Source organism: Oncorhynchus clarkii, chromosome 32 (assembly GCF_045791955.1).
Source record: "Oncorhynchus clarkii lewisi isolate Uvic-CL-2024 chromosome 32, UVic_Ocla_1.0, whole genome shotgun sequence".
NCBI classification, from domain to species: domain Eukaryota; kingdom Metazoa; phylum Chordata; class Actinopteri; order Salmoniformes; family Salmonidae; genus Oncorhynchus; species Oncorhynchus clarkii.
This window is the reverse complement of record NC_092178.1, coordinates 33,716,307-33,741,469: the sequence shown is the minus strand read 5'-3', so window position 1 is coordinate 33,741,469 and position 25,163 is coordinate 33,716,307. Positions and strand designations below refer to the sequence as shown.

General features: G+C 40.9%; 2 protein-coding genes across 3 annotated transcripts; one reads left to right on the top strand and one right to left on the bottom strand.

Annotated features, from left to right (window-relative positions):
- Positions 1–8,285: 8,285 nt before the first annotated feature.
- LOC139392093 (fMet-Leu-Phe receptor-like) lies at positions 8,286–12,086 on the bottom strand. Its single transcript, XM_071139812.1, has 2 exons — positions 11,832–12,086; positions 8,286–9,603 (listed from the first exon to the last, which is right to left on the bottom strand). Exon 2 carries the CDS (start codon positions 9,600–9,602, stop codon positions 8,529–8,531), a length of 1,074 nt encoding a protein of 357 aa, XP_070995913.1. The 5' UTR covers position 9,603; positions 11,832–12,086; the 3' UTR covers positions 8,286–8,528.
- Positions 12,087–15,731: 3,645 nt separating this feature from the next.
- LOC139392247 (sialoadhesin-like) lies at positions 15,732–25,073 on the top strand. Of its 2 annotated transcripts, none has more exons than XM_071140095.1 (9): positions 15,732–15,883; positions 19,056–19,138; positions 19,949–20,317; positions 21,100–21,411; positions 21,950–22,216; positions 22,427–22,523; positions 22,633–22,651; positions 22,984–23,070; positions 24,615–25,073. In XM_071140095.1, the coding sequence occupies exons 2-9, from the start codon at positions 19,096–19,098 to the stop codon at positions 24,675–24,677; spliced, it is 1,257 nt and encodes a 418-aa protein (XP_070996196.1). In that variant the 5' UTR covers positions 15,732–15,883; positions 19,056–19,095; the 3' UTR covers positions 24,678–25,073. The 2 variants fall into 2 exon arrangements, with proteins under 2 accessions (XP_070996196.1, XP_070996195.1); XM_071140094.1 differs by having other exon boundaries at positions 18,643–19,138.
- Positions 25,074–25,163: the final 90 nt, after the last annotated feature.

Below are 25,163 nucleotides of genomic sequence, written 5' to 3'. Positions count from 1 at the left end.
TTTGCAGATCCAAGTAGGTTACAGCTTTTTATTTAACTAAGCAAGTCATTTAAGACCAAATTAATTCCTATTTACAATGACAGCCTTCCAAGGGCAAACGGGTGCTACCATATGGTCCTGCAAATCACAGCTGGATGTGACGCAGCCTGGATTTGAACAAGGTGATGCCTCTTGCACTGAGATGCAGTGCCTTATACCACTGCCCCACTTGGGAGCTCAACTGTCCAGAATGATGATATGATAAGAGGTTATGATTAATAAGATGACTGTTTATGGATGTAATAGATATACAGTTGAAGTTGGAAGTTTAAATACACTTCGGTTGGAGTCATTCAAACTCGTTTTTCATCCTCTCCACAAATTTCTTGATAAACAAACTATAGTTTTGGCAAGTCGGTTATTAAGACATCTACTTTGCGCATGACACAAGTAATTTTTCCAACAATTGTTTACAGACAGATTATTTCACTTACAATTCACTGTATCACATTTTCAGTGGGTCAGAAGTTTACATACACTAAGTTGACTGTGCCTTTAAACAGCTTGGAAAATGTCATGGCTTTAGAAGATTCTGATTGGCGAATTGACATCCTTTGAGTCAATTGGAGGTGTACTTGTGGAAGTATTTCAGGGCCTAACTTCAAACTCAGTGCCTCATTGCTTGACATCGTGGGAAAATCAAAAGAAATCAGCCAAGACCTCAGAAAAAAAATGTAGACCTCCACAAGTCTGGTTCATCCTTGGGAGCAATTTCCAAATGCCTGAAGGTACCACGTTCATCTGTAGAAACAGTAGTATGCAAGTATAAACACCATGGGAACACGTAGACTTTATCAGCAGCCTCAACAGCCTTGGTTTCTCAAATGATTGCCTCGCCTGGTTCACTAACTACTTCTCTGATAGAGTTCAGTGTGTCAAAAAGGAGGGCCTGTTGTCCGGACCTCTGGCAGTCTCTATGGGAATGCCACAGGGTTCAATTATCGGGCCGACTCTCTTCTCTGTATACATCAATGATGTCGCTCTTGCTGCTGGTGATTCTCTGATCTACCTCTATGCAGATGACACCATTCTGTATACTTCTGGCCCTTCTTTGGACACTGTGTTAACTAACCTCCATACGAGCATCAATGTCATATGTAATACATGTAACTCTCCTTCCGTGGCCTCCAACTGTGCTTAAATGCAAGTAAAACTAAATGCATGCTCTTCAACTGATCGCTGCCTGCACCTGCCCGCCTGTCCAGCATCACTCTGGAGGGTTCTGACTTAGAATATGTGGACAACTACAAATACCTAGGTGTCTGGTTAGACTGGTAGGCTGTCTGGTTAGACTTACAGACTCACATTAAGCATCTCCAATGCAAAATTAAATCTAGAATCGGCTTCCTATTTCGCAAACGAAGCATCCTTCACTCATGCTGCCAAACATACCCTCGTAAAACTGACCACCCTGCCGATCCTTGACTTCGGCGATGTCATTTATAAAATGGCCTCCAACACACTACTCAGCAAATTGGATACAGTCTATAACAGTGCCATCAGTTTTGTCACCAAAGCCCCATTTACTACCCACCACTGCGACCTGTATGCTCTCGTTGGCTGGCCCTCGCTTCATATTCGTCGCCAAACCCACTGACTCCAGGTCATCTATAAGTTTGTGCAAGATAAAGTCCCACCTTATCTCAGCTCACTGGTCACCATAGCAGCACCCACCCGTAGCACGCGTTCCAGCAGGAATATTTCACTGGTCACTCCCAAAGCTAATTCCTCGTTTGGCTGCCTTTCCCTCTGCTGCCAATGACTGGAAGAAATTTCAAAAATCACTGAAGCTGGAGACTCATATCTCCCTCACTAACTTTATGCACCAGCTGTCAGAGCAGCTCACAGATCACTGCACCTGTACATAGCCCATCTGTAAATAGCCCATCCAACTGCCTCATCCCCATACTGTTATTTTTTATTATTTCTTTATTGTTTTTTTGCTCCTTTGCAACCCAGTATCTCTACTTGCACATTCATCTTCTGCACATCTATCACTCCAGTGTTTAATTGCTAAATTGTCATTATTTCGCCACTATGGCCTATTTATTGCCTTACCTCCCTTACCTCATTTGCACACACTGAATATAGACTTTTTCTATTGTGTTATTGACTGTACGTTTGTTTATCCCATGTGTAACTCTGTGTTGTTTGTGTTGCACTGCCTTGCTCTATCTTGGCCAGGTCGCAGTTGTAAATGAGAACTTGTTCTCAACTGGCCTACCTGGTTAAATAAAGGTGAAATATATATATTTTTTAATTTAAGGAATCAATCAAATACTACTCCGGCAACATGTCATACTCTTTTGTTCCAGACAGCATCAGATACATGGGCTTCACATACTGAGACAGAGGGGCGCCCTTGCCCTTGCTCTGATGATTTCTCCGGTGAGATTCAGCCACTTGCGATTTGACAGAAAATGATGACTACATCAACATAATTGTATATTGTATATTTATATTGTATATTTGTATATTTTGTGTTTTTTTATTGTTAAAATATTTGAGGAAGTCTGGCTTCCTTTGGCATCCATGAATACACACCACTGTCTTAGACATGCTTGGAAGAGGATAGTTTAGGTGATGACTTGATGACTCACATTCTTAACCTTAAAGGAAAGAGGAAGCATGAGAGAGCTGTCTGCTGTGTGTGTCTGACCGTGTTTGTGTGAAAGAGAGAGTGCGTGAGAGAGAGTATATAGACCCCAATGTGTGTTTGTTAACCCTAGTTTCATGTCCACACCCCGGCTCAACTCCAACCCTAGCCCTAACCCTAAATACAGTTCGGTACAGTGTAATAATGAGTTATGACAATACTTGTTACACTATAATTACAGGAATAAACACAAAGTAATAGGGCACTGTGTTGTAATGTGTAAACATCCATATCGTGGAAGATTTAAAGGCCCTGTTCGTGGAGTCTGCATTCACGGTAAACGCTGCATATCTTGGCTCAATTCTAAATGACCTTTACATTTAAATGCGGATCGTCCGTCACACTTCCGCGATATGGATTGAATCCAGCCCTAACTTGAACTAAAATGAAATAGACTCAAACTCTGTCTGATGGAAGTTTGACATAAAACAAATGAAGAAAAACATATATTTTGGGCTGATATCCACTTCTGCTTTTGGGGTTTTCTTTCAGCCGGTCTCTTTCACAGTTTCACTACTGCTAAACTAGTGCCCTAACCCCACCTCCACCACTCCACCCCGCATCAACACTGGTACATCACAAGGTCAACGAAAGGATCCCAGAGGCCATGTTTCCGTTCACAATTATTTTCAGTGCATTTCAGCTTTCTGTTTACTTCCCCTTGTTGGAGGTTAACCTGTTGCAGGTTAAAAAAACGTGATTGCATAATTCCACCTCCGACACCTTCAAAATAACAGCTATGCACGAGTCGGCTAGCTCGAATGGGATTGAATCTAGCCTTCAATCTACAAGTGTCAGGACACAGTTTAGACACGGTGTCTAAGCAATGCTGATTCCTTGGCTAGTGTGAGAATCCTAATCTTGAGAATGTAATCATGATGATCAGTGACAAAAACAAAAATGGTAGCAAAGGAAAAAGCACAACTTGCGTAATTACATGCACAGTATCACCCTTCACCCCACTGCCATCAAACCCATTTTATTATTTCACTTGTTGCTCAATTCAAGACCTTTACCCTTTTGACTCATGACGAATCAAATGATTCAGACAGACAGTAGTATAGGACAACAGTGTTGGTTGAAGAATGTGATATGCGTTAGCAACTGGTCAATTTGCTTCACACACTTGTTGATTTAGACAAGTCTTTTACATTGTGTAATACATTGAAATGATAAAATCACCCCAAAAAAGATATCACAATATTTAACGTATCACCACTTGCACTATTCAAAATAGTCACAAACATTTTTTCTTTGCATTGGCCATTTTAACCTTTGACATATGTTACAAAAGGCAATGATGCCGAGCAATGATGATACAGGGGGAAGAGCATCATTTTTTTTAAGGGGGTAGATCAGCTTTAATATTGCATACAGATTGTGGCTTCTATCAATGTCATTGTCTGCATCATTTTCAGTCCCCCATTTATATATTTTTTTATATATACAGTACCAGTCAAAAGTTTGGACACACCTACTCATCCAAGGGTTTTCTTGATTTTTTACTATTTTCTACATTGTAGAATAGTAGTGAAGACATCACAACTACGAAATAACACGTATGGAATCATGTAGTAACCAGAAAAGTGTTAAACAGCTTTGCACACTCTAAGCATTCTCTCAACCAGCTTCATGAGGTAGTCACCTGGAATGCATTTAAATTAAAAGGTGTGTCTTCTTAAAAGTTCATTTGTGGAATTTATTTTCTTCTTAATGCATTTGAGCCAATCAATTGTGTTGTGACTAAGTAGGGGTGGTATACAGAAGATATCCCTATTTGGTAAAAGACCAAGTCCATATTATGGCAAGAACAGCTCATATAATCAAAGAGAAATGACAGTCCATCATTACTTCAAGACATCAAGGTCAGTCAATCTGGAAAATTTCAAGAACTCTGAAAGTTTCTTCAAGTGCAGTCACAAAAACCACCAAGCCCTATGATGAAACTGGCTCTCATGAGGACTGTCACAGGACAGGAAGACCCAGAGTTACCTCTGCTGCAGAGGATAAATTAATTAGAGTTAACTGCACCTCAGATTGCAGTCCAAATAAATGCTTCACAGAGTTCAAGTAACAGACACATCTCAACATCAACTGTTCAGAGGAGACTGTGTGAATTAGGCCTGTTTCTTGCTTGGGCCAAGAAACAAGAGCAATGGACATTAGACTGGTGGAAATCTGTACTTTGGACTGATGAGTCCAACTGTGCGATTTTTGGTTCCAGCCACTGTGTCTTTATGAGACGCAGAGTAGGTGAACGGATGATCTCTGCATGTGTGGTTCCCACCATGAAGAATGGAGGAGGAGGTCTGATGGTGTGGGGGTGTCTATGATTTATTTAGATTTCAAGACACACTTAACCAGCATGGCTACCACAGCATTCTGCAGAAACACGTCATCCCATCTGGTTTGCACTTAGTGGCACTATCATTTGTTTTTCAACAGTACAATGACCCAAAACACACCTCCAGGCTGTGTAAGGGCTATTTGACCAAGAAGGAGAGTGATGGAGTGCTGTTATCAGATGACCTGGTCTCCACAATCACCCGACCTCAACCCAATTGAGATGGTTTGTGTCACGCTGGTATAATCGATCGGGAGACAGATGCAGGAATATGTAATAGTTTTTTATTGTACCAAAATGACAGTGTGCCATGTAAAGGCACAGGGACGAAGACCAAACAAACACGTCTACAACACACAGGGTTGAGACCCAAACAAAAGAGTGAGGAGTACCTCTAATAAATAACAGAAGTGCACAATGATTATCACATGGGACGAGACCCGTAATCATCTGTGCAATCCACAATGGCACAAATGCCAAAACACACAGCACACGACCAACACACATTATAACAATAATCGACAGGACACTGGTAAACCAAGGGCACACTTACACAAATACTAATCACTGGAAATAGGGGCCAGGTTGGCGTAATGAAAGTTCTGGAGGGATCTGTGACAGGTTGGGATGAGTTGGACCGCAGTGACGGAAAAGCAACCAAAAAGTGCTCAGCATATATGGGGAACTCCTTCAAGACTGTTGGAAAAGCATTCCTCATGAAGCTGGTTGAGAGAATGACAAGAGTATGCAAAGCTGTCATCAGGGCAAAAGGTGGCTAATTTGAAGAATCTGAAATCTAAAATACATTTTTATTTGTTTAAAACTTTTTTGGTTGCTACATGATTCCTTATGTGTTAGTTTTGATGTCTTCACTATTATTCTACAATGTAGAAAATAGTAAAAAGTAAAGAAAAAAACATTGAATGAGTAGGTGTGTCCAAAGTTTATATTGTGTATATTAAGTGTATATTATTTTAAATATGTATATACAGTACATATTTTTTATATATTTTCCTTCTTTATTATTTTCCCCTAACCCTATCACCCCTCCCATAATTGAAGTAAAGTAACGGACAACAATACTTAGGCTTCTACTTCCAGCTTATACATACTATATACATTTGACAGACATTACATTTTACATTAGTTATCTGTTGTTTTTTGGGGGGGGTCCCAGCCTTCAGCTACACTCAACCCCTCCCATCTATCTCTGAAGACCATTCAGTTTTGATTTCTAGCTGCCATATATTTTTCCTCTGTGCTGTGATGTTTCACAAAAGTTCTGAACCTTTACATTCTCATAGTTTCTACAGATTGTAAATTAAAGATAATAATAGTAATAGTATTTTAATATTATTGATCGATTGACTCTGACTTTTGAAATCACTCAGCAGTGCTATTTGCAGAGTTAGCTCCAAGTAAATCTTTTTTAGCCATTCCTGAACCTGCTACCTAAAACAAGCTATATATGGGCAGTACCTGTCATGACTTCCGCCGAAGTCAGTCCCTCTCCTGGTTCGGGCGGCATTCGGTGGTCGGCGTTGCCGGCCTTCTAGCCATCGCCAATCCACCTTTCATTTTCCATTTGTTTTGTCTTGTCTTCCCACACACCTGGTTCCAATTCCATAATTACATGTTGTGTATTTAACCCTCTGTTTCTCCCAAGTGTATGTGCACGTTATGTCTGGCGTGCGAAGGGGTTTTGTCCCATTGTATTATATTGTTTTTGTTCACGGTGATTTTTTATTATTAAACTGTGCCGTTGTAACACAGTCTTTGCTCTCCTGCGCCTGACTTCTCTGCCGCCAGTACACACTCCTTACAGTACCAAAACAAATGATCTAATGGTTCTGCCTCTTCTTAGAAAAATCTGTAGAGCTGGGACGGTTGTATCCCCCATATAACATTGTATTGGTTGCTAGAATTTTGCATAATAATATACATTGAAAATATTCTCCCTACTCTTTTGCGACCTGTATGGCGCAGCTGTCCATTTTTTGGTCCTTAAATGAAACTGGTATACTTTATTATTTATCACAATTTTCTTTAACCAATTCTGGTCTTTAATGCAGAGCTAACAGACAAGTTCCTGACCTTCTCCCCTTTCCACTTGCTTCCTCCATTTTTGTGGTAATGATGCAATCAGTTGGTTAACTGCATGTGTGACATAACTCCACCAGTCCTATTTATGATATCATTTGCAAAGATTATACAGTGTTTTGTACATTTGTTCCCAAAATAAAGTTTTTTTTAAATCAATTAGTATATTTGATTTTAACAATAATATTTGTTCTAATATTTGTTCGGTCTTTTCTGGTGGATTAAACTGAACTGTTCTGTTTGTTCCCATCCATTCATGTCCCTTCTCCTCCATTGTCCTGAGGGAGATTGCTGTTTCTCTGCATCCTGGACCTTCGGGCCTTTCATGAATGACACAGAGGACATGATGTAGCTAGCTACACAGTTTCAGACAAGACAGGAAAACAGTTCAGATTCATATTTAGATTATTTATCAAAAGATAAATAGACTTCAGCTGAACTGTCTCTCTTAGATACTTTTATTTCAGCACAAGAGTTCTGAATAAGCAGAGAGATGGAGTTTCAGAAGAGATGCATTGAATAACTAGTGTGAATTGAATTGTGCGAGTGTGATGTTTGTCACTGCAAATTAATTAACCATCCTGTCTCTTTAAACTGGCAACCACAGAGCTTAAGTCTGAGCCACTGTGTTCACCACAGGATAGGCCAGTCAGACAACTGACAGACCAGTCATACTACTGAGACATGATAGAGACAGTCTAACTGTGAGGAACATTGTGGTGACTAAAAGAGAAACAAGCGACCACCACACTTCCTCAAGTCCAGCTGTCCAGATTACATCCTCTGTTTCTGACTTCCCTCTCCCTTTCTTTCTATTTTCTCTCTAATCTTTCATTTCCCCCTTTCAAATCATCAATGAGAGTGAATGAGGTGTCACCGATATGTAAAATTCACCAATGGCACATAAGGATGCTGTCCTGTGGAAGACAATGATTCTAAATGGAAACACTAAAATGGAAATAATTTTTTTCCTCCTGTTGAAACCTGAAGTTGACTTTTAGTAGAAATAACATGACTGAAGTCATCTATGACTTCCCCCAAAAGGTTGTGTCATTTCCCCCTTTTATGCTATTTTCTAGGCACAGTTCCACTTTCTTTCTGTGATGTTCATCACATACATCAAAACATTAGCACTTAACACTTTGAAACTGTGAGAATTATTTATTCAGTCATTTACATAAATTCACAGTCTCTATGTATCCCCTGTGGTCTAGCTTCCGCCTCTCTTAGCTAGCTACAACAAAGTCAATGGAATGTGAACGGTTTGAACAACTGATCAAAAATATATATATATATTTTTGTCTACACAAGCTATTCAGCTATTCAGTGTTAACTAGCCTGTAAATTAATAAGGACTGAAACCCCTCTTCATACCAAATGTGACTTCCCTCAGAAGTTGGCCACATTCACTCGAGACTGACCGGTCACCATTACAGGTCGTGACGCAGGGCCAGAACTATCATCCACTGTGCGCTCGTTGGACTGCGTGGACCGACCATCCCTGTCATCGGCTAGTGCTCTCTGGTACACCCCCGCTAAGCTCTGCCTGAACCTTGAACCCCTCATGTCCAACCCCATACAGAAGTACAGCAGCGGGTTCACACAACTGTTGAAGTAAGCAAAGCCTTTGGCCACTGTCAGCCCCACCTTCACCATGGTATTCTTGCTGTACATCATTTTGGCCAGTAGAAGGCAGTGGTAGGGTGCCCAGCAAAGGAAGAAGGCACAGACCAGCGATGCCAGGATACGAAGGGGACGCGACTTGCCCAACAGGCGGGTGCGTCGGATGCCCAGCCCTGCCAGGACGTAGCAGCAGAGGATGATGAGAAAAGGAAGCAGGAAACCACATAGGAAGCGGATGGAGTAGAGCGCTAGCTTAGCGCTGTTGTCGCCTTCCATTGGCTCCTTGACCTCCAGCGAGCACTTGCTCAGGTTGTTCTTGCCCAGGTAGACCTGGCGGTAGGCAAAGTAGGGGGCGCTCAAAATGGCCGCCACCGCCCACACGCCGGTGCTCATCAGGCGGGCGGCGCAGAGTGTCCGGCGGCGTTTGGTAAAGACGGGGTGCCAGACGCACAGTGCCCGGTCCATGCTGATGACGGCGAGCAGGAACACGCTGCAGAACATGTTGGTGTACTTGAAGAAGCCATTGAACTTACACAGGAAGATGCCGAACGGCCAGTAGTCGAAGAAGAGCTTCTTGGTCAGCGAGAGCACACGGCTCAGGCAGAAGATGAGGTCGGCCACGGCCAGGTTGACCAGCCACACGTTGGTGACGGTGGGCTTGAGCTTGAAGCCCGCCACCCAGATGACCACAGAGTTGCCCGTGGTGCCCAGGACAATGGTCAGCGTGTAGAGGACAATGATGAAGTTGTCCATGATGGCGTCAAGGTCCACCACAGTGGCTTTGTCATCTCGGCCGGCTGAGGCAAGGAGGACGAATGGAAGCGTGGCGTTGGATGTCATGCTGTTAAAAAGAGCGAGAAGGGTGTGAATATACAGAATGATTTCCTTGTACATTACCACTTAATGGCTTTCCTCTAGATGAGTCATAAAGAGTAACACTTTTTCCTCTAATGATTTTGAACTTTGTCCAGCCAGTAGCCAGCCAGTTGTTATTATCAGGAAGAGGACTCATAGTCACAAATGGACAGAACTCTATAAATTCTTGACTTTAAGATTAAAATATCTTTAGCTTTTAGGAAGTATTCTGAATCTTCAGATGGGACCTTGTGTGCCGGGCATGATGTGATCTGTCCATGACAGTCTGAGTCATTCTGTGTCTGTGTCTGGGAATGTGTGTGTGTGTTTGTGTGAGTATGTGGCGGAGGTCTGGTACTATGAACTACCCACAGTTGTACTTTTTTGTTGTTGTTGCTTTTTCCAACGTGCACACCAGTGGAGGCTGCTGAGGGGAGGACGGCTCATAATAATGGCCGGAACGGAGTTAATGGAATGGTATAAAACATGTGTTTGATGTATTTGATACCATTCCACTAATTCCGCTCCAGCCATTACCACGAGCCAGTCCTCCCCAACTAAGGTGCCACCAGCCTCCTGTGGTGCACACCCACATACTATGCTATTCATCGGATACTGACATACCGCTGCATTCCACCTAAAACATATCAGTCCAACAAGGAACTTGTAAGAACATGATTTGCCGTCCTGTTCCTCTTTGCATACAGTATCTCAATTTCCTTTCCAGAGGCATACATAGACAGGAAGCATATAATGGTTTTGTCTTATGACTGATGTGACCAGTCTCTTGCCCAGGTGCCCTCTCATTAAGAGTCAGACCAGAGATACCTGGGTCATAGCAGCAGGAAGTAGGGTGCTGGGGGTGTTACAGCACACTCTGGTGGTGAGATGTTAATCCGCAGTCAGCACCCCTGAGTCAAAACATCTTGCGGCTATGGCTTGGGGTAGAATATTAAGGCAAGGTATCCTGTGCCATATACCCATTCCCATCAGTGAACCAACAGTAAAACAAACATATTCCTGTGGTCTAGCAACCAATAAGCTTCCAGTCCATATAAGTGATGGGGTTTACTTAGGAGCAACATTATTAGGAACTCGTTGTTGTGAACTGAACCAGGGACTCACTCCACCTCTTGGATGGTTTTTGTGGTTGTGCTTTTTTTTATAAGCAGAGGCTTCTTTGATATGACGCCAATGCGATTTGCATTCCGCAAAATACTTTCATTGCCATGAAGCTGACTCCCGGCATAAGTTCAAAGTCAATATTAGACTACATTCATTGGTTGTTCTTTATCAGTTTGAGGATGTAATCCATCCATGGAAATACACCTTACAAAGTAAAATCCCGATTATTTATCCAAAGCACTATCGTTGACAGATAGTGAGATACTATTTCTGTTTGAATTTCTTTATTGTCAAGATAAAGAACTATGTCTCATTGTTAGATTGACTGACATACTGCATGTACTGGTGACTTCACTGATCAATGGGACTAGCACAGTGGACTGATTGCTCTGGACTACAGTGTATAAGTTATGAGTATTTAGTCATTTTATTACGCCTCCTTTTTTATGGCACTGTTTGTGTTACTACTACAATATTTCTGCTTGCCTACATGATTAAATGCTGTTTGCCCCTGTTCGTAAACACCGAAGAGACTTTGTTTTCAATGGAGTTTCAATAAATGCTGCCAAACAAACCTGCCATAATCCAGCCTAGACTTTACTCAATTACAGGGTGTCATTTGCTTGGTCCCCTCCCCCTCCACCTCAATGTCATATTTGAATCTACAGTAGTAATGTATATCAGTGGCTAATCATTATTCATCTAGTTGGCAACTCAACTTGAGCTGACATGTGGTAATGGAAAGCAATGGACACAGACAAAGGGTAACATCTTATTCATGTAGTCCCTGACAGATGATCTGTATATGTTCAGCTAACTATACACAGAATCTCATCATTTGTCCAGAATGGGCTATAGCATGCTGCTACTGTACGTGTACAGCTTGAGTATAGTACAGCTACATTGCTGCATGTCAAAAGAGTTTACCTTGTCCCTAACTAAATCAAACCAGTCGTCTGTTGATAGAACGTCGACAGAATGTTCTCTCCTGCCCTTGAAACTGTCCAAATGAGGTGATTTAACAAACGAAATGAGAAGTAAAGCCAAAAAATGCTGTGTACGGTTGTTACTCATACTGATAATGCTTACCTATGAGTTGAGATGCTCCAGTAGTAGCTGACCAGTACTTCAGCTTCAATGGTTGAACGGAGTGTGGAGGTGCATAGTTCTATGCTGTGTGTCTGTGCAGATAGTTGTGTCTCTGTGTCAATACAATCCTCACTGTCGTCTTTGTCCTCTCTGTGTGCATCAGTGCGTCTGTGCGAGCGAGTCTAAAGGATGTGGGCTCAAAACCCACTTGGGTGGCCACAGAAAAGACATGAGTTCTATGAACTTCCTCTCTCTCTCTCTCTCTCTCTCTCTCTCAGTCTCTCTCTATCTATCTATCTTTCTCTTTCCCTCTAGAAGAGGCAGGAGTTGGAAGGGGGTGGGGACTACTGGCCATGCCTTACTCGGTCATTAGATGCTCTTCCCTCTTCAACTGGAGTCCACTTCCTGCCCGTATTCTCTATGGTCAGCCAAAAGAAACACACAGAATGAGGTGAATGCCCCCCAAAATCTACAGTAATGTTCTCGCATATATACAGTGCCTTCAGAAAGTATTGATACCCCTTGACGTTCTGTTGTGTTACAGCCTGAATTCAAAATGGATTACATTTATTTTTTTGCGGTCATCCATCTACATACAATACCCTATAATGAGAACGTGAAAACATGTTTTTAGAAATGATTGCAAATTTATTGACAATGAAATATCTAATTTGCATAAGTATTCACATCCCTGAGTCAATATATGTTAGAATCATCTTTTGCAGCGGTTACAGCTGTGAGTCTTGGGTAAGTCTCTAAGAGCGTCGCACACTTGGATTTAATAGTCGTGGCCAAAAGTTTTGAGAATGACACAAATATTAATTTCCACAAAGTTTGCTGCTTCAGAAAAATATATGGCAAATAGAAATCCAAAATGGATGATGTTGAGGGATAGATGGGAGAGGTTGAATGGAGCTGAAGGGTGGGACTAATGGCAAGATAAAACATGTAGAACACACGGGGTCTGTAAAATGTATCTATGTTCAGAACATTTGTGAAATAGCACAGTTACAAATAGAAATCAAACTGGATGGACATCAGAAATAGAGGAAGGACTAAAAACAAACAAAAAATAACTATTGTAAAATAGACTGTGAATGTAAAATGTGTATTAAGATGTATAAATTGAAGGTAAAAGCTGAAGTGTTTATTAGTTTACTCCAATTGGGGGATCGGTGGAAGGGTTTGCGGGGAATAATAATAAAGGTATATTCTTTAAAAAAGTATGTATGTCTATATAGGTATGTGTATGTATATATGTGTATATGTATGCATGTGTGTATGGATATATTTACCCCAAAAATATATGGGGGATTGGAAATGATGCAGATGGATGGAACCAATATTCTTTCCGCAATATTTAGCTGATCCACCCCTTTTAAAAAATATATACATGTTTTTGCTGCTTCAGTGTCTTTAGGTATTTTTGTCAGATGTTACTATGGAATACTGAAGTATAATTACAAGCATTTCATAAGTGTCAAAGGCTTTTATTGACAATTACATGAAGTTGATGCAAAGAGTCAATATTTGTAGTGTTGACCCTTCTTTTTCAAGACCTCTGCAATCCGCCCTGGCATGCTGTCAATTAAATTCTGGGCCACATCCTGACTGATGGCAGCCCATTCTTGCATAATCAATGCTTGGAGTTTGTCAGAATTTGTGGGTTTATATTTGTCCACCCACCTCTTGAGGATTGACCACAAGTTCTCAATGGGATTAACGTATGGTGAGTTTCCTGGTCATGGACCCAAAATATTGATGTTTTGTTCCCAGAGCCACTTAGTTATCACTTTTTCTTATGGCAAGGTGCTCCATCATGCTGGAGAAGGCATTGTTCGTCACCAAACTGTTCCTGGATGGTTGGGAGAAGTCCCTCAGACATTCATCTGATCACTCTTCATAACATTCTGGAGTATATGCAAATTGCCATCATACAAACTGAGGCAGCAGACTTTGTGAAAATGTGTCATTCTCAAAACTTTTGGCCACGACTGTACAATATTTGCACATTCTTCTTCTTAAAATTCTTCAAGCCCTGTCAAGGTGCTTGTTATCATTGCTAGACAGCAATTTTCAAGTCTTCCCATAGATTGTCAAGCCAATTTAAGTCAAAACTGTAACTAGGCCACTCAGGAACATTCAATGTCATCTTGGTAAGCTACTCCAGTGTTTATTTGGCCTTGTGTTTTAGGTTATTGTCCTGCTAAAAGCTGAACTAATATCCCTGTGTCTTGTTGGAAAGCAGACTGACCCAGGTTTTCCTCTAGGATTTTTCCTGTAGGGTTTATTTTTATCCTAAAAAACTCCCTAGTCCTTGCTGATGACAAGCATACCCATAACATGATGCAGACACCCTATGCTTGAAAATATGAAGAGTGGTACTCAGTGATGTGCTGTGTTGGGTTTGCCCCAAACATAAAGCTTTGTATTCAGGATATAAAGTTCATTTCTTCCTCACATTTCTTGCAGTTTTACTTTAGTGCCTTACTGCAAACAGGATGTATGTTTTGGAATATTTGTATCATGTACAGGCTTCCTTCTTTTCACTCTGTCATTTAGGTTAGTATTGTGGAGTAACTACAATGTTTTTGATCCATCCTCAGCATGCTCTTATATCAGTCATTAAACTCTAACTGTTTTGAAGTCACCATTGGCCTCAAGGTGAAATCCCTGAGCTGTTTCCTTCCTCGCCGGAAACTAAGTTAGGAAGGGTGCCCATATCTTTGTAGTGACTGGGTGTATTGATACACTATCCAAAGTGTAATTAATAACTTCACTATAGTCAAAGGCAGGGGGTTGTCTTTGGTTTTAGAAGTGAGGGGGACAAAACAAACAAAAAACAAAAAAATGTATCCTGTCGGATTAACACTCCAAAAATTCCAATGATAAAACCTGGGCAACAAAAATGCAATTTCAGAATATGGGGGGGGGGGGGGGGGGGGGGGGGGGGGGCATGTCCTCAACTCCAGTGAAAGTTGCGCCCCTGGTCAAAGGAATATTAAATGTCTGATTTTTGCATTGGATAACCTTCCTGGTCTTTGTGGTTGAATCTGTGTTTGAAATTCACTGCTCGACTGAGGGACCTTACAGACAATTGTACTGTATGTTTGAGGTACAGAGATGATTAAACAAGTTAAACACTATTACTGCACACGGAGTCCATGCAACTTACTATGTGGCATTTTTACTCCTGTACTTATTTAGGCTTGCCATAACAAAGGTGTTAAATACTTATTGACTCAAGACATTTCAGCTTTTCTTTGTTAATTAATTTGTAGCTCCACTTTGACATTGAGTGCAGTGTTGTGTGCAGGCCAGAGACACAACATCTCAATTGAATCCATTTTAAATTCAGGCTGTAACACCCAAAATAGAAAAAGTAGTATTATTTCATATGTTGTTGTCATAATAAGATTGGGATGCCACCATGAATAAGCCTTTATCTTGATTAACTACACCATTAATAAAGTGATGACCCTATGATGAATTGACTGACGCATCTAATCTCATCATTCAATCACAGTTTTTTTTATTTGATTACGAAATGAACGGCGTCAATCTTTTAGCTTCATTGCAGATTTGATACGGTATTTAAGAACATAGAGTTTGAGTATATAACTTTCCAAGACTACCAATATATGTCTTACTGATGCATGTACTGCACGATTGTATACAGAGCTTTATAAAAGCTATCTGCAGAATGCCTCTGGCCCCTAATAGTTTTGGGTAACTCCTACATGGGGATGCTGCAATCTGGTGGCAGACTGTGACAAGTCATTACATTGTGCCTTTTTACAATAAAGAAGTCAGATATATCCCGCCACAGAACGTTGCAGCCAATTGTAAATGTTCTATCGACTGCAGAAAACATCCTCTTTGTTCTGACGTTTGTTCTTGCTTAAGAGCAGGGTTTGGTGTGACGAGGACAATTTCCTTTATTTCGCAATGCATATAAAAGAAAAGACAGCATCTTGCTTGATTAAACACCCAGAGCCATTTTGGAGATATCGGCGATCTCAATATCCATGATCTCTTTCACTCAGTTACAGGTAAGGCCTTTTCATGATTTCATCTAAAAGACACATTTAGAGTATCTCGAACGCATTACCCAATAAACACAATTCCACCAAATCTCATTCACAAATATTGAATCACAATACTGAAGACTTGAATCGTAGAGAAAGTTAGAAATTGTATTGACGTGGAAATGTGTTACCTCTTTAAATTTCAAATTGAGTTTTGGAAAAATGGCACTGATAAACAATTCAGTTGTAGCAAAAAATGTAATGGAATGTCAGTTAAACAGTAGTTACGGTGTTCATAAGTAATTGCTACTTAGAATCAAATGCTAAACATTCCAGTATTTTTACCTATTTACCTACACTGAACAAAAATATAAACGCAACATGTTTAATTATGGTCCAATGTTTAATGAGTTGAAATAAAAGATCCCAGAAATGTTCCACAAGCACAAAAAGCTTATTTCTCTCAAATTTTGTGCCAAAAAATGTGTATACATCATTGTTAGTGAGCATTGATAATCCATCCACCTGACAGGTGTGGCATATCAAGAAGCTGATAAAACAGCATAACCATTACACAGGTGCACCTTATTGCTGGGGACAATAAAATGCTACTCTAAAATGTGCAGTTTTGTCACACAAGACAATGCCACAGATGTCTCAAGTTTGAGGGAGCGAGAAATTGGCATGCTGACTGCAGTTACAGTGCCTTGCGAAAATATTCGGCCCCCTTGAACTTTGCGACCTTTTGCCACATTTCAGGCTTCAAACATAAAGATATAAAACTGTATTTTTTTGTGAAGAATCAACAAGAAGTGGGACACAATCATGAAGTGGAACGACATTTATTGGATATTTCAAACTTTTTTAACATATCAAAAACTGAAAAATTGGGTGTGCAAAATTATTCAGCCCCTTTACTTTCAGTGCAGCAAACTCTCTCCAGAAGTTCAGTGAGGATCTCTGAATGATCCAATGTTGACCTAAATGACTAATGATGATAAATACAATCCACCTGTGTGTAATCAAGTCTCCGTATAAATGCACCTGCACTGTGATAGTCTCAGAGGTCCGTTAAAAGTGCAGAGAGCATCATGAAGAACAAGGAACACACCAGGCAGGTCCGAGATACTGTTGTGAAGAAGTTTAAAGCCGGATTTGGATACAAAAAGATTTCCCAAGCTTTAAACATCCCAAGGAGCACTGTGCAAGCGATATATTGAAATGGAAGGAGTATCAGACCACTTAAAATCTACCAAGACCTGGCCATCCCTATAAACTTTCAGCTCATACAAGGAGAAGACTGATCAGAGATGCAGCCAAGAGGCCCATGATCACTCTGGATGAACTACAGAGATCTACAGCTGAGGTGGGAGACTCTGTCCATAGGACAACAATCAGTCGTATATTGCACAAATCTGGCCTTTATGGAAGAGTGGCAAGAAGAAAGCCATTTCTTAAAGATATCCATAAAAAGTGTAGTTTAAAGTTTGCCACAAGCCACCTGGGAGACACACCAAACATGTGGAAGAAGGTGCTCTGGTCAGATGAAACCAAAATTGAACTTTTTGTCAACAATGCAAAACGTTATGTTTGGCGTAAAAGCAACACAGCTCATCACTCTGAACACACCATCCCCACTGTCAAACATGGTGGTGGCAGCATCATGGTTTGGGCCTGCTTTTCTTCAGCAGGGACAGGGAAGATGGTTAAAATTGATGGGAAGATGGATGGAGCCAAATACAGGACCATTCTGGAAGAAAACCTGATGGAGTCTGCAAAAGACCTGAGACTGGGATGGAGATTTGTCTTCCAACAAGACAATGATCCAAAACATAAAGCAAAGTCTACAATGGAATGGTTCAAAAATAAACATATCCAGGTGTTAGAATGGCCAAGTCAAAGTCCAGACCTGAATCCAATCGAGAATCAGTGGAAAGAACTGAAAACTGCTGTTCACAAATGCTCTCCATCCAACCTCACTGAGCTCGAGCTGTTTTGCAAGGAGGAATGGGAAAAAATGTCAGTCTCTCGATGTGCAAAACTGATAGAGACATACCCCAAGCGACTTACAGCTGTAATCGCAGCAAAAGGTGGCGCTACAAAGTATTAACTACAGGGGGCTGAATAATTTTGCATGCCCAATTTTTCGGTTTTTGATTTGTTAAAAAAGTTTGAAATATCCAAGAAATGTCGTTCCACTTCATGATTGTGTCCCACTTGTTGTTGATTCTTCACAAAAAAATACAGTTTTATATCTTTATGTTTGAAGCCTGAAATGTGGCAAAAGGTCGCAAAGTTCAAGGGGGCCGAATACTTTCGCAAGGCACTGTATGTAAACCAGAGCTGTTGCCAGAGATATTAAGGTTAATTTCTCTACCATAAGCCACCTCCAATATCGTTTTAGATCATTTGGCAGTATGTCCAACCGACCTCACACCGCACACCACGTGTATGGCATCTTGTGGGTGAGCAGTTTGCTGATGTCACCGTTGTGACCAGAGTGCCCCATGGTGGCGGTGGGGTTATGGTATGGGCAGGCATAAACTACGGACAATGAACACAATTGCATTTTATCGATGGCAATTTGAATGCAGATACCGTGACAAGATCCTGAGGCCGAATGTCATGCCATTCATCCACCGCCATCACCTCATGTTGAAACATGATAATGTACACGATTCCTGGTAGCTGAAAATATCCCAGTGCTTCCATGGCCTGCATACTCACCAGACATGTCACCCATTGAGCAAGTTTGGGATGCTCTGGATCAACGTGTACAACAGTGTGTTTCAGTTCCCCGCAATATCCAGCAACTTTGCACAGCCATTGAAGAGGAGTGGGACAACATTCCACAGGCCACAATCAATAGCCTGATCAACTTTATGCGAAAGAGATGTGTCACGCTGCATGAGGCAAGTGGTGGTCACATCAGATACTGACTGCTTTTTCTGATCCATGCTCCTACCTTTTTTTTAAGGTATCTGTGATCAAAAGATGCATATCTGTATTCCCAGTCATGTGAAATCCAAAATCCATATAATCCATATATATTATATTTGACTGATTTCCTTATATGAACTGTAACTCAGTAAAATCTTTGAAATTGGTGCATGTTGGGTTTATATTTTCGTTCAGTACAGATTATCCATAGCTGTCTAATTCTGATCTACTTTTTCTATCTCTATGTTTATTTGAGGTGTATTCTTACTGTGGAAGGCATCTCAACAACATCACAGATGTGTCTGTGGTTTATTGCGATCATCACTTTTCTGTTGAAAGGTCAGTTTCTTCCTGATTGTGCGCACTGCACTTCCCTCTTAACCTGTACACACTTTGACTTAATGACAATGATGACATCTCTGCAATATGTACTTGGGTGTTTCGACACGTGTGTGTGAGATTGATAAACCTTTGTGTGTGTCCGTGTGTCCGTGTGTGTGTGTGTGTGTGTGTGTGTGTGTGTGTGCAGACAAATGTGTTTTGCTGTTCAGCCTGGCCTCAAAGAGTAAATGTAACATAGTAAATGTGAATATGTGACACTCAAATGACTAATGATATGTTACGTTTGGTATGGTTACGTAAGACAGAAGATTACTTTAGCCAAAAACGAAAGGAGGGAGGTTGGTTGGTGAGGATGGGTAGGCGTATAACACGAATGTCTAGGTTCGAACGAATGTCTAGGTCCACATCAAGGACAACTTTAGCATTTGAGCTAATTAGCAACCTTTCAATTATTTACTACTTTTTAGCAACTTTGCAATTGCTTAGCATGTTAGCTAACCCTTCCCCCTAACCCTAACCTAACCATATCTCCTAACCCTAACCTTAACCCCACCCTAGCCCACACAGCCAACTAGCTAACGTTTGCCACAACAAAGTGGAATTCGTAACATGTCATCAGTATTGCAAATTCGTAACATACTGTATCATATAAAATGGATGATGGACATCCACAAATGAATACATAGCATACGAAACGTAACATATCATATTAAATGGAGGGAGACAGATTAACATTTGATATGTTGTGCGTATCCCCGAGTCCAGGTTTTGCTGTTCAGTGTTTCTTGATGGTGCTGTGTTCTCCAGGTGCACTCTGCCAAGAGTGGAGTCTGTGGATGCCCCAAAGCATTGTGGCTGTTGGAGGATCCTGCCTACTGGTCCCATGTAGATTTGAGATCCCTGCTGCATTTGATGCTGACTTGAAAAACTGCACACCCACTTGGCTTTGGTCTAAAAAAATTTGGGGGGGAAATATAGTATTGAGCTCAGCCCAAACGGATGCCCAAAACATCATAAAGGGAGTGATGGTGGGAAATCTGTTGAGCAAGAACTGCACCACTCTTTTCAACAGTTTCCCTGCAGGATATGATGACACATATATCTTCAGGCTGGAATGTGCTGGAACAAATCGCCTCAAGTATATTTTCTACCCAGGAGTACATATCAGTCGTACAGGTACACTGAATTTGACCTTACCTAAGATATTTATGATTTCCAATTAAAACAAATATTGAGGGCTAAACATTCTAACAAATGGACTACATTGAACTCTTGTGAATACTAACAGCAAACACAGGTTTAAATACTTACCACCAGGGCCTGCTCTAGCCTTTTGGTTGCCCTAAGCAAGATTTGGTTGAGGGGCCCCCTCACCAAGCAGCTCTACACATTGTTGCCATGGGGCAAAGATACATTTTATAACAAATTTCATGCAATTGTACACATTTTGCCATGACTTATGCCATGCTAATGATATCTGAGTGAGAGTGACTAACAAAATCAATGGGGGCCCCCTGGAGGTCAGGGCCCCTGAGCCCCTGCATGCTCAGCTAAGATTACAAAAAATGTAGATAACTGGCAAGACTAACTTACCAAACCAAAAATTGTTAGCTGAGATGGCTAATTGAGTGACTGTCAGTGACTGACAAAACAAGAGAAAAACTGCAGAATTTAAATTTTAAAAATTCAACCTTGCACTTTGTGTATTCTACTATTCTGACTCTCAACAGAAAGTCATTTTTTGGGTAGGGGGCCCTAAGCGACCGCTTATATCGCTTATGCCTGGAGCCGGCACTGCTTAACATGAAAAAGAGAGTGATGTTCTAAGCAGAGTTGATTTAAACCTGGTTGCCCCATACGGTATGTCATTGGGCTTTACCCAGGCCTCGTTCTGTCTTGTTATTGATTATATCTCTCTCTCTCTCTCTCTCCCCCCCACATACCTTTATTACCTCCAGACACCCCACCCAAACCCCAACTAACCCCTATGGGCAGCATCACAGAGGGGGAGCTGGTTAGACTGAGCTGCTCTGCCTCTGCCCCCTGTCCTACGTTCCCGCCCTCTCTGATCTGGACCTCTGGGCTGGGTGGCAGTGTCGAGAGCCAGCTACAGGAGGGTATAGATGGGCTCATGACCATGACCTCCACCCTTACCTTTACCGCCTCCCTCCTCCATCACGGGCTGCTGGTCAGATGTTCTGCCCGCTACACACTGCAGCCAGGGAGCACCACCAAGACAACTCAGGGGAACCTGACCCTCAATGTTCTTTGTGAGAGACCACAACAACCATAATCATATGACCATACAGGCAACCATATGACCACAACTATAAACAGTAGTGTAGTTATACAATGAAACCAAGGAATCTCCTCATTCTGTTTGTGAACATGAGTTAATTGATAGATAATTGATACTGTTAAGTGCTAAACAGTATCAAAGAGCACAGGGCATAAAAAAACGAACTGGTTAAACATGCAGGTAATAAGCAGCCAGTTAGCTATGCATACCTATGCAGTGATTCTTCCCATCCTCATACACTGCATGTGTACCTTCTCAATAGTGCTTTCTGGATCATTTTCTCAATAATATGGCAACCTTCCAGCACACTTCTGAGACCTCAATCTATTTCTTCTGTTTTCTCTCATTCACACCAATACACTCCATCACACATTTCTATCGTTCGCACGCTCGTTGACACTCACATGACGAACGTTCCCTTGTGGAAACGGGCTTTTAATCTCACATATCAAAATGAGCTCACGTACCTCACAGAAAGTTGATTTAACTGTGTGGATTCTGTCTTCCAGATGCTCCTAAAAACACTGTAGCCCTGTCCAGCCCATCTGGGCCTGTGCCCGACGGGAGGGCAGTGACCCTGACCTGTCAGAGTGATGCCAACCCACCAGTGGAGCGCTACTCCTGGTACAAAGACATCAGTGGGCAGGTGACCTGGAAGGCTAATGGGCAGACACTGGTCCTCCTGGTCAGCAAGGCAGACAGCGGGCTGTACCTCTGTGAGGCCCACAACGAGAAGGGATCACAAAGGTCAAAGGTCATGCCTCTGGAGTTCGAAAGTAAATCATTTTGTTCACTTTATGACAAATACACAACATTTGACCTAATAGTGCACTATATGAAATAGGGTGCAATTTTATTTGTTGAAAAGTGCCCTTGTTGAAAAGTGAACATTAAATCTCTATTTTAAATGGTTAACACTCAAGACAAACGGACAACAAATGAATAGTAAACTTTAAAAACCAATGTTCTATTACCATTGTTTTTAGGTGGCCAATGTTCCGTGATGGTCCCCTACATCATTTGTGGAGTGATGGTGTCGCTCTATGTTCTAACCGTCACCGTGGCTGTGTATAAATATAAAAGGTATCATTGTTTACGTGTTCACGCCCATCGAGTTTAGGAATACATTTATAGAAGGACTCTTCCCATCCACTTTATTCTAACCCTAGTTCCCCATTTTTCCTCCCTTAAGTCTGTCCAGAAGACTGAAAGTAAGAGGAACATTTTCATTTTCATAATATTCTGTTTAATTAACTGAGCAATTTTAAGGCATTGGCAGTAGATGATGCAGTATGATACGATACAGAGACAAAGTGTTTCTACGTCAAAGATTCTACGTCAAAGCTTTAACAATTCTCTGTATGACTAATACACATCTTGAATCTTTGACCAAATTCACTGTGGTTTTGTATAAAGCGTGCAACACTAAGGCTCCTATTTCATTTTACATTTGATGTAGTATTGATACCTCTGAGACTGATAGTCTGTTGGATAAGATATAACTCCTCCATTTAAATACAATTATTTCTCCTCGATATTCCAGCAGCAGCTAGAGCTGTCAGAGAAAGGAGACGCCACGTACACTAACCTAACGATCGCCAGCATCAGCTCTGACTATGACCAACTCCAGGTGATTATAATGAAAGATGTCTAATATGAACTCACAACAACATAGAATGTCATAGTTTGTAGTTATTTAAGCTAACTGTTTTATGTGTGAGCTTTAATTTGAATTAAGTAAAGTCAGTGGTGGAAAAAGTAACCAATTGTCATACTTGAGTAAAAGTATAGATACCTTAATAGAAAGTTACTCAAGTAAAAGTGAAAGTCACCCAGTAAAATACTACTTGAGTAAAAGTCTAAAAGTATTTGTTTTTAAATATAATTGCATATCAAAAGTAGATGTAATTGCAAAAAATATACTTATGCATCAAAAGTAAAAGTATAAATCATTTCAAATTACTTCTATTAGGCAATCCAAACACCACAATTTTATTTTCTTTTTACGAATGGTCAAGGGCACACTCCAACACTCCAACACAATTTACAAATCGAGCATTTGTGTTTTGTGAGTCTGCCAGATCAGAGGCAGTAGGGATGACCAGGGGCCTCATTTAAAAAACGGACTTACGATCAATTTTGATCTTAAGTATGATTTACGCAGAAAACCAAGTATAAGTAGTTATTTATAAAACCTTACTTTGACATGGAAATGATCTTATCTCTACGCAAAGTCTAGACTTGAGGTAGGTGATTTTCCGGCTAGTTATGTAGGGCTATTCTTTTTATCCCTTGCAGTTTAAGGTCAGACCATTTCTTTTTCACATCAGCCACAGTTCTGTCTTGCTGCCCCACCTCGTTCACTGCAGCGGCGACACGCTCCCAAGCTACCTGTTTGACTTTGTTTGTCAACCCACTATTTAGTCCACCGAATAATACGTGTTGCCTGTCTTCAATCTCCTCTACCATCGCCGTGATCTCGTCTTCCAAAAGGTTTGCTTTTCTCTTTTGGTCCATGGCTATTCCTGACTAAACTTTTATTTGTGCTAGCATTCTATAAGGGGAAATCGCTGATTATAAGGCACGTTCAGGTGCCGTCAATTTGAAGTTCATTTGAGATTTATAGATCACAGGTGCGTAAATTACAAATGGGCTTCTTAGAAACTGAGTAGCAAGGTTTTTTATGCTCAGTATCTTTTATGTATCGAACGTAAGCACACCGTCGGAAATGATGTTATGACTAAGTTCAAGTATAAATCTAAGAACATTTTTTATAAATGAGGCCCCTGGGATGTTCTCTTGAGAAGTGTGTGAATTGGACCATTTTCCTGTCCTGTTAAGTATTGTAATGTAACTAGTACTTTTGGGTGTCAGGGAAAATGTATGGAGTAAATAATACATTATTTCCTTTATGAATGTAGTGAAGTAAAAGTAAAGTTAAAAAATATATAAAAAGTAAAGAAAGTAAAGATACCCCAAAAAACTACTTAAGTAGTAATTGAAAGTATTTTTACTTAAGTACTTTACACCACTGAGTTAAGTCAAACATCGTCAATGTGTATGTGTGTGCACGCATGTATGTGTGTGTGTGTGTGTGTGTGTGTGTGTGTGTGTGTGTGTGTGTGTGTGTGTGTGTGTGTGTGTGTGTGTATTTGCAATGTCTTCCTTTGACAGATGACCAGGGCTGCCCAAGGTGAAGCTCACTCTGGCAGAAGAAGTGAAAGAGCTGCTCCTTGAAACCACATGGCAAAACAGATCCAGATTGGACCCTTGCATTTTAACTTTGTTGTATGGAAAATGTTCATCTTGTTATTTTTCTTCAGATCGTACTGTATATTTCTATCGCAAAATACATGATATTATATATTTGAATCTGATGCCTCGATTTTATATACCTGTCAGCAACGGGTGTGGGTGAAAAAGCCGAATCCACTCATTTGAAGGGGTGTCCATATACTTCTGACCATGTAGTGTAGTACTAAATTGTAGTTTAATCTTTTTGGTTTGTGGTTCAGCATCATCAATGTATTTCTGTCTTCTTCTCTGTAGATTATGTTGAACCATGCAGGGGGTTGTGGGTTGTGTCAGTCAGGATTATAATGGCCATAATCAGTTGAATAAATCTCTTAATGTTATTCTACCGTGCCTTCTCTCTTGAAATTCCACACATTCCATTGCCTCCATCAATGAACAGGAAAGAAAGTAGAGGAGTGGGTGGGCGGA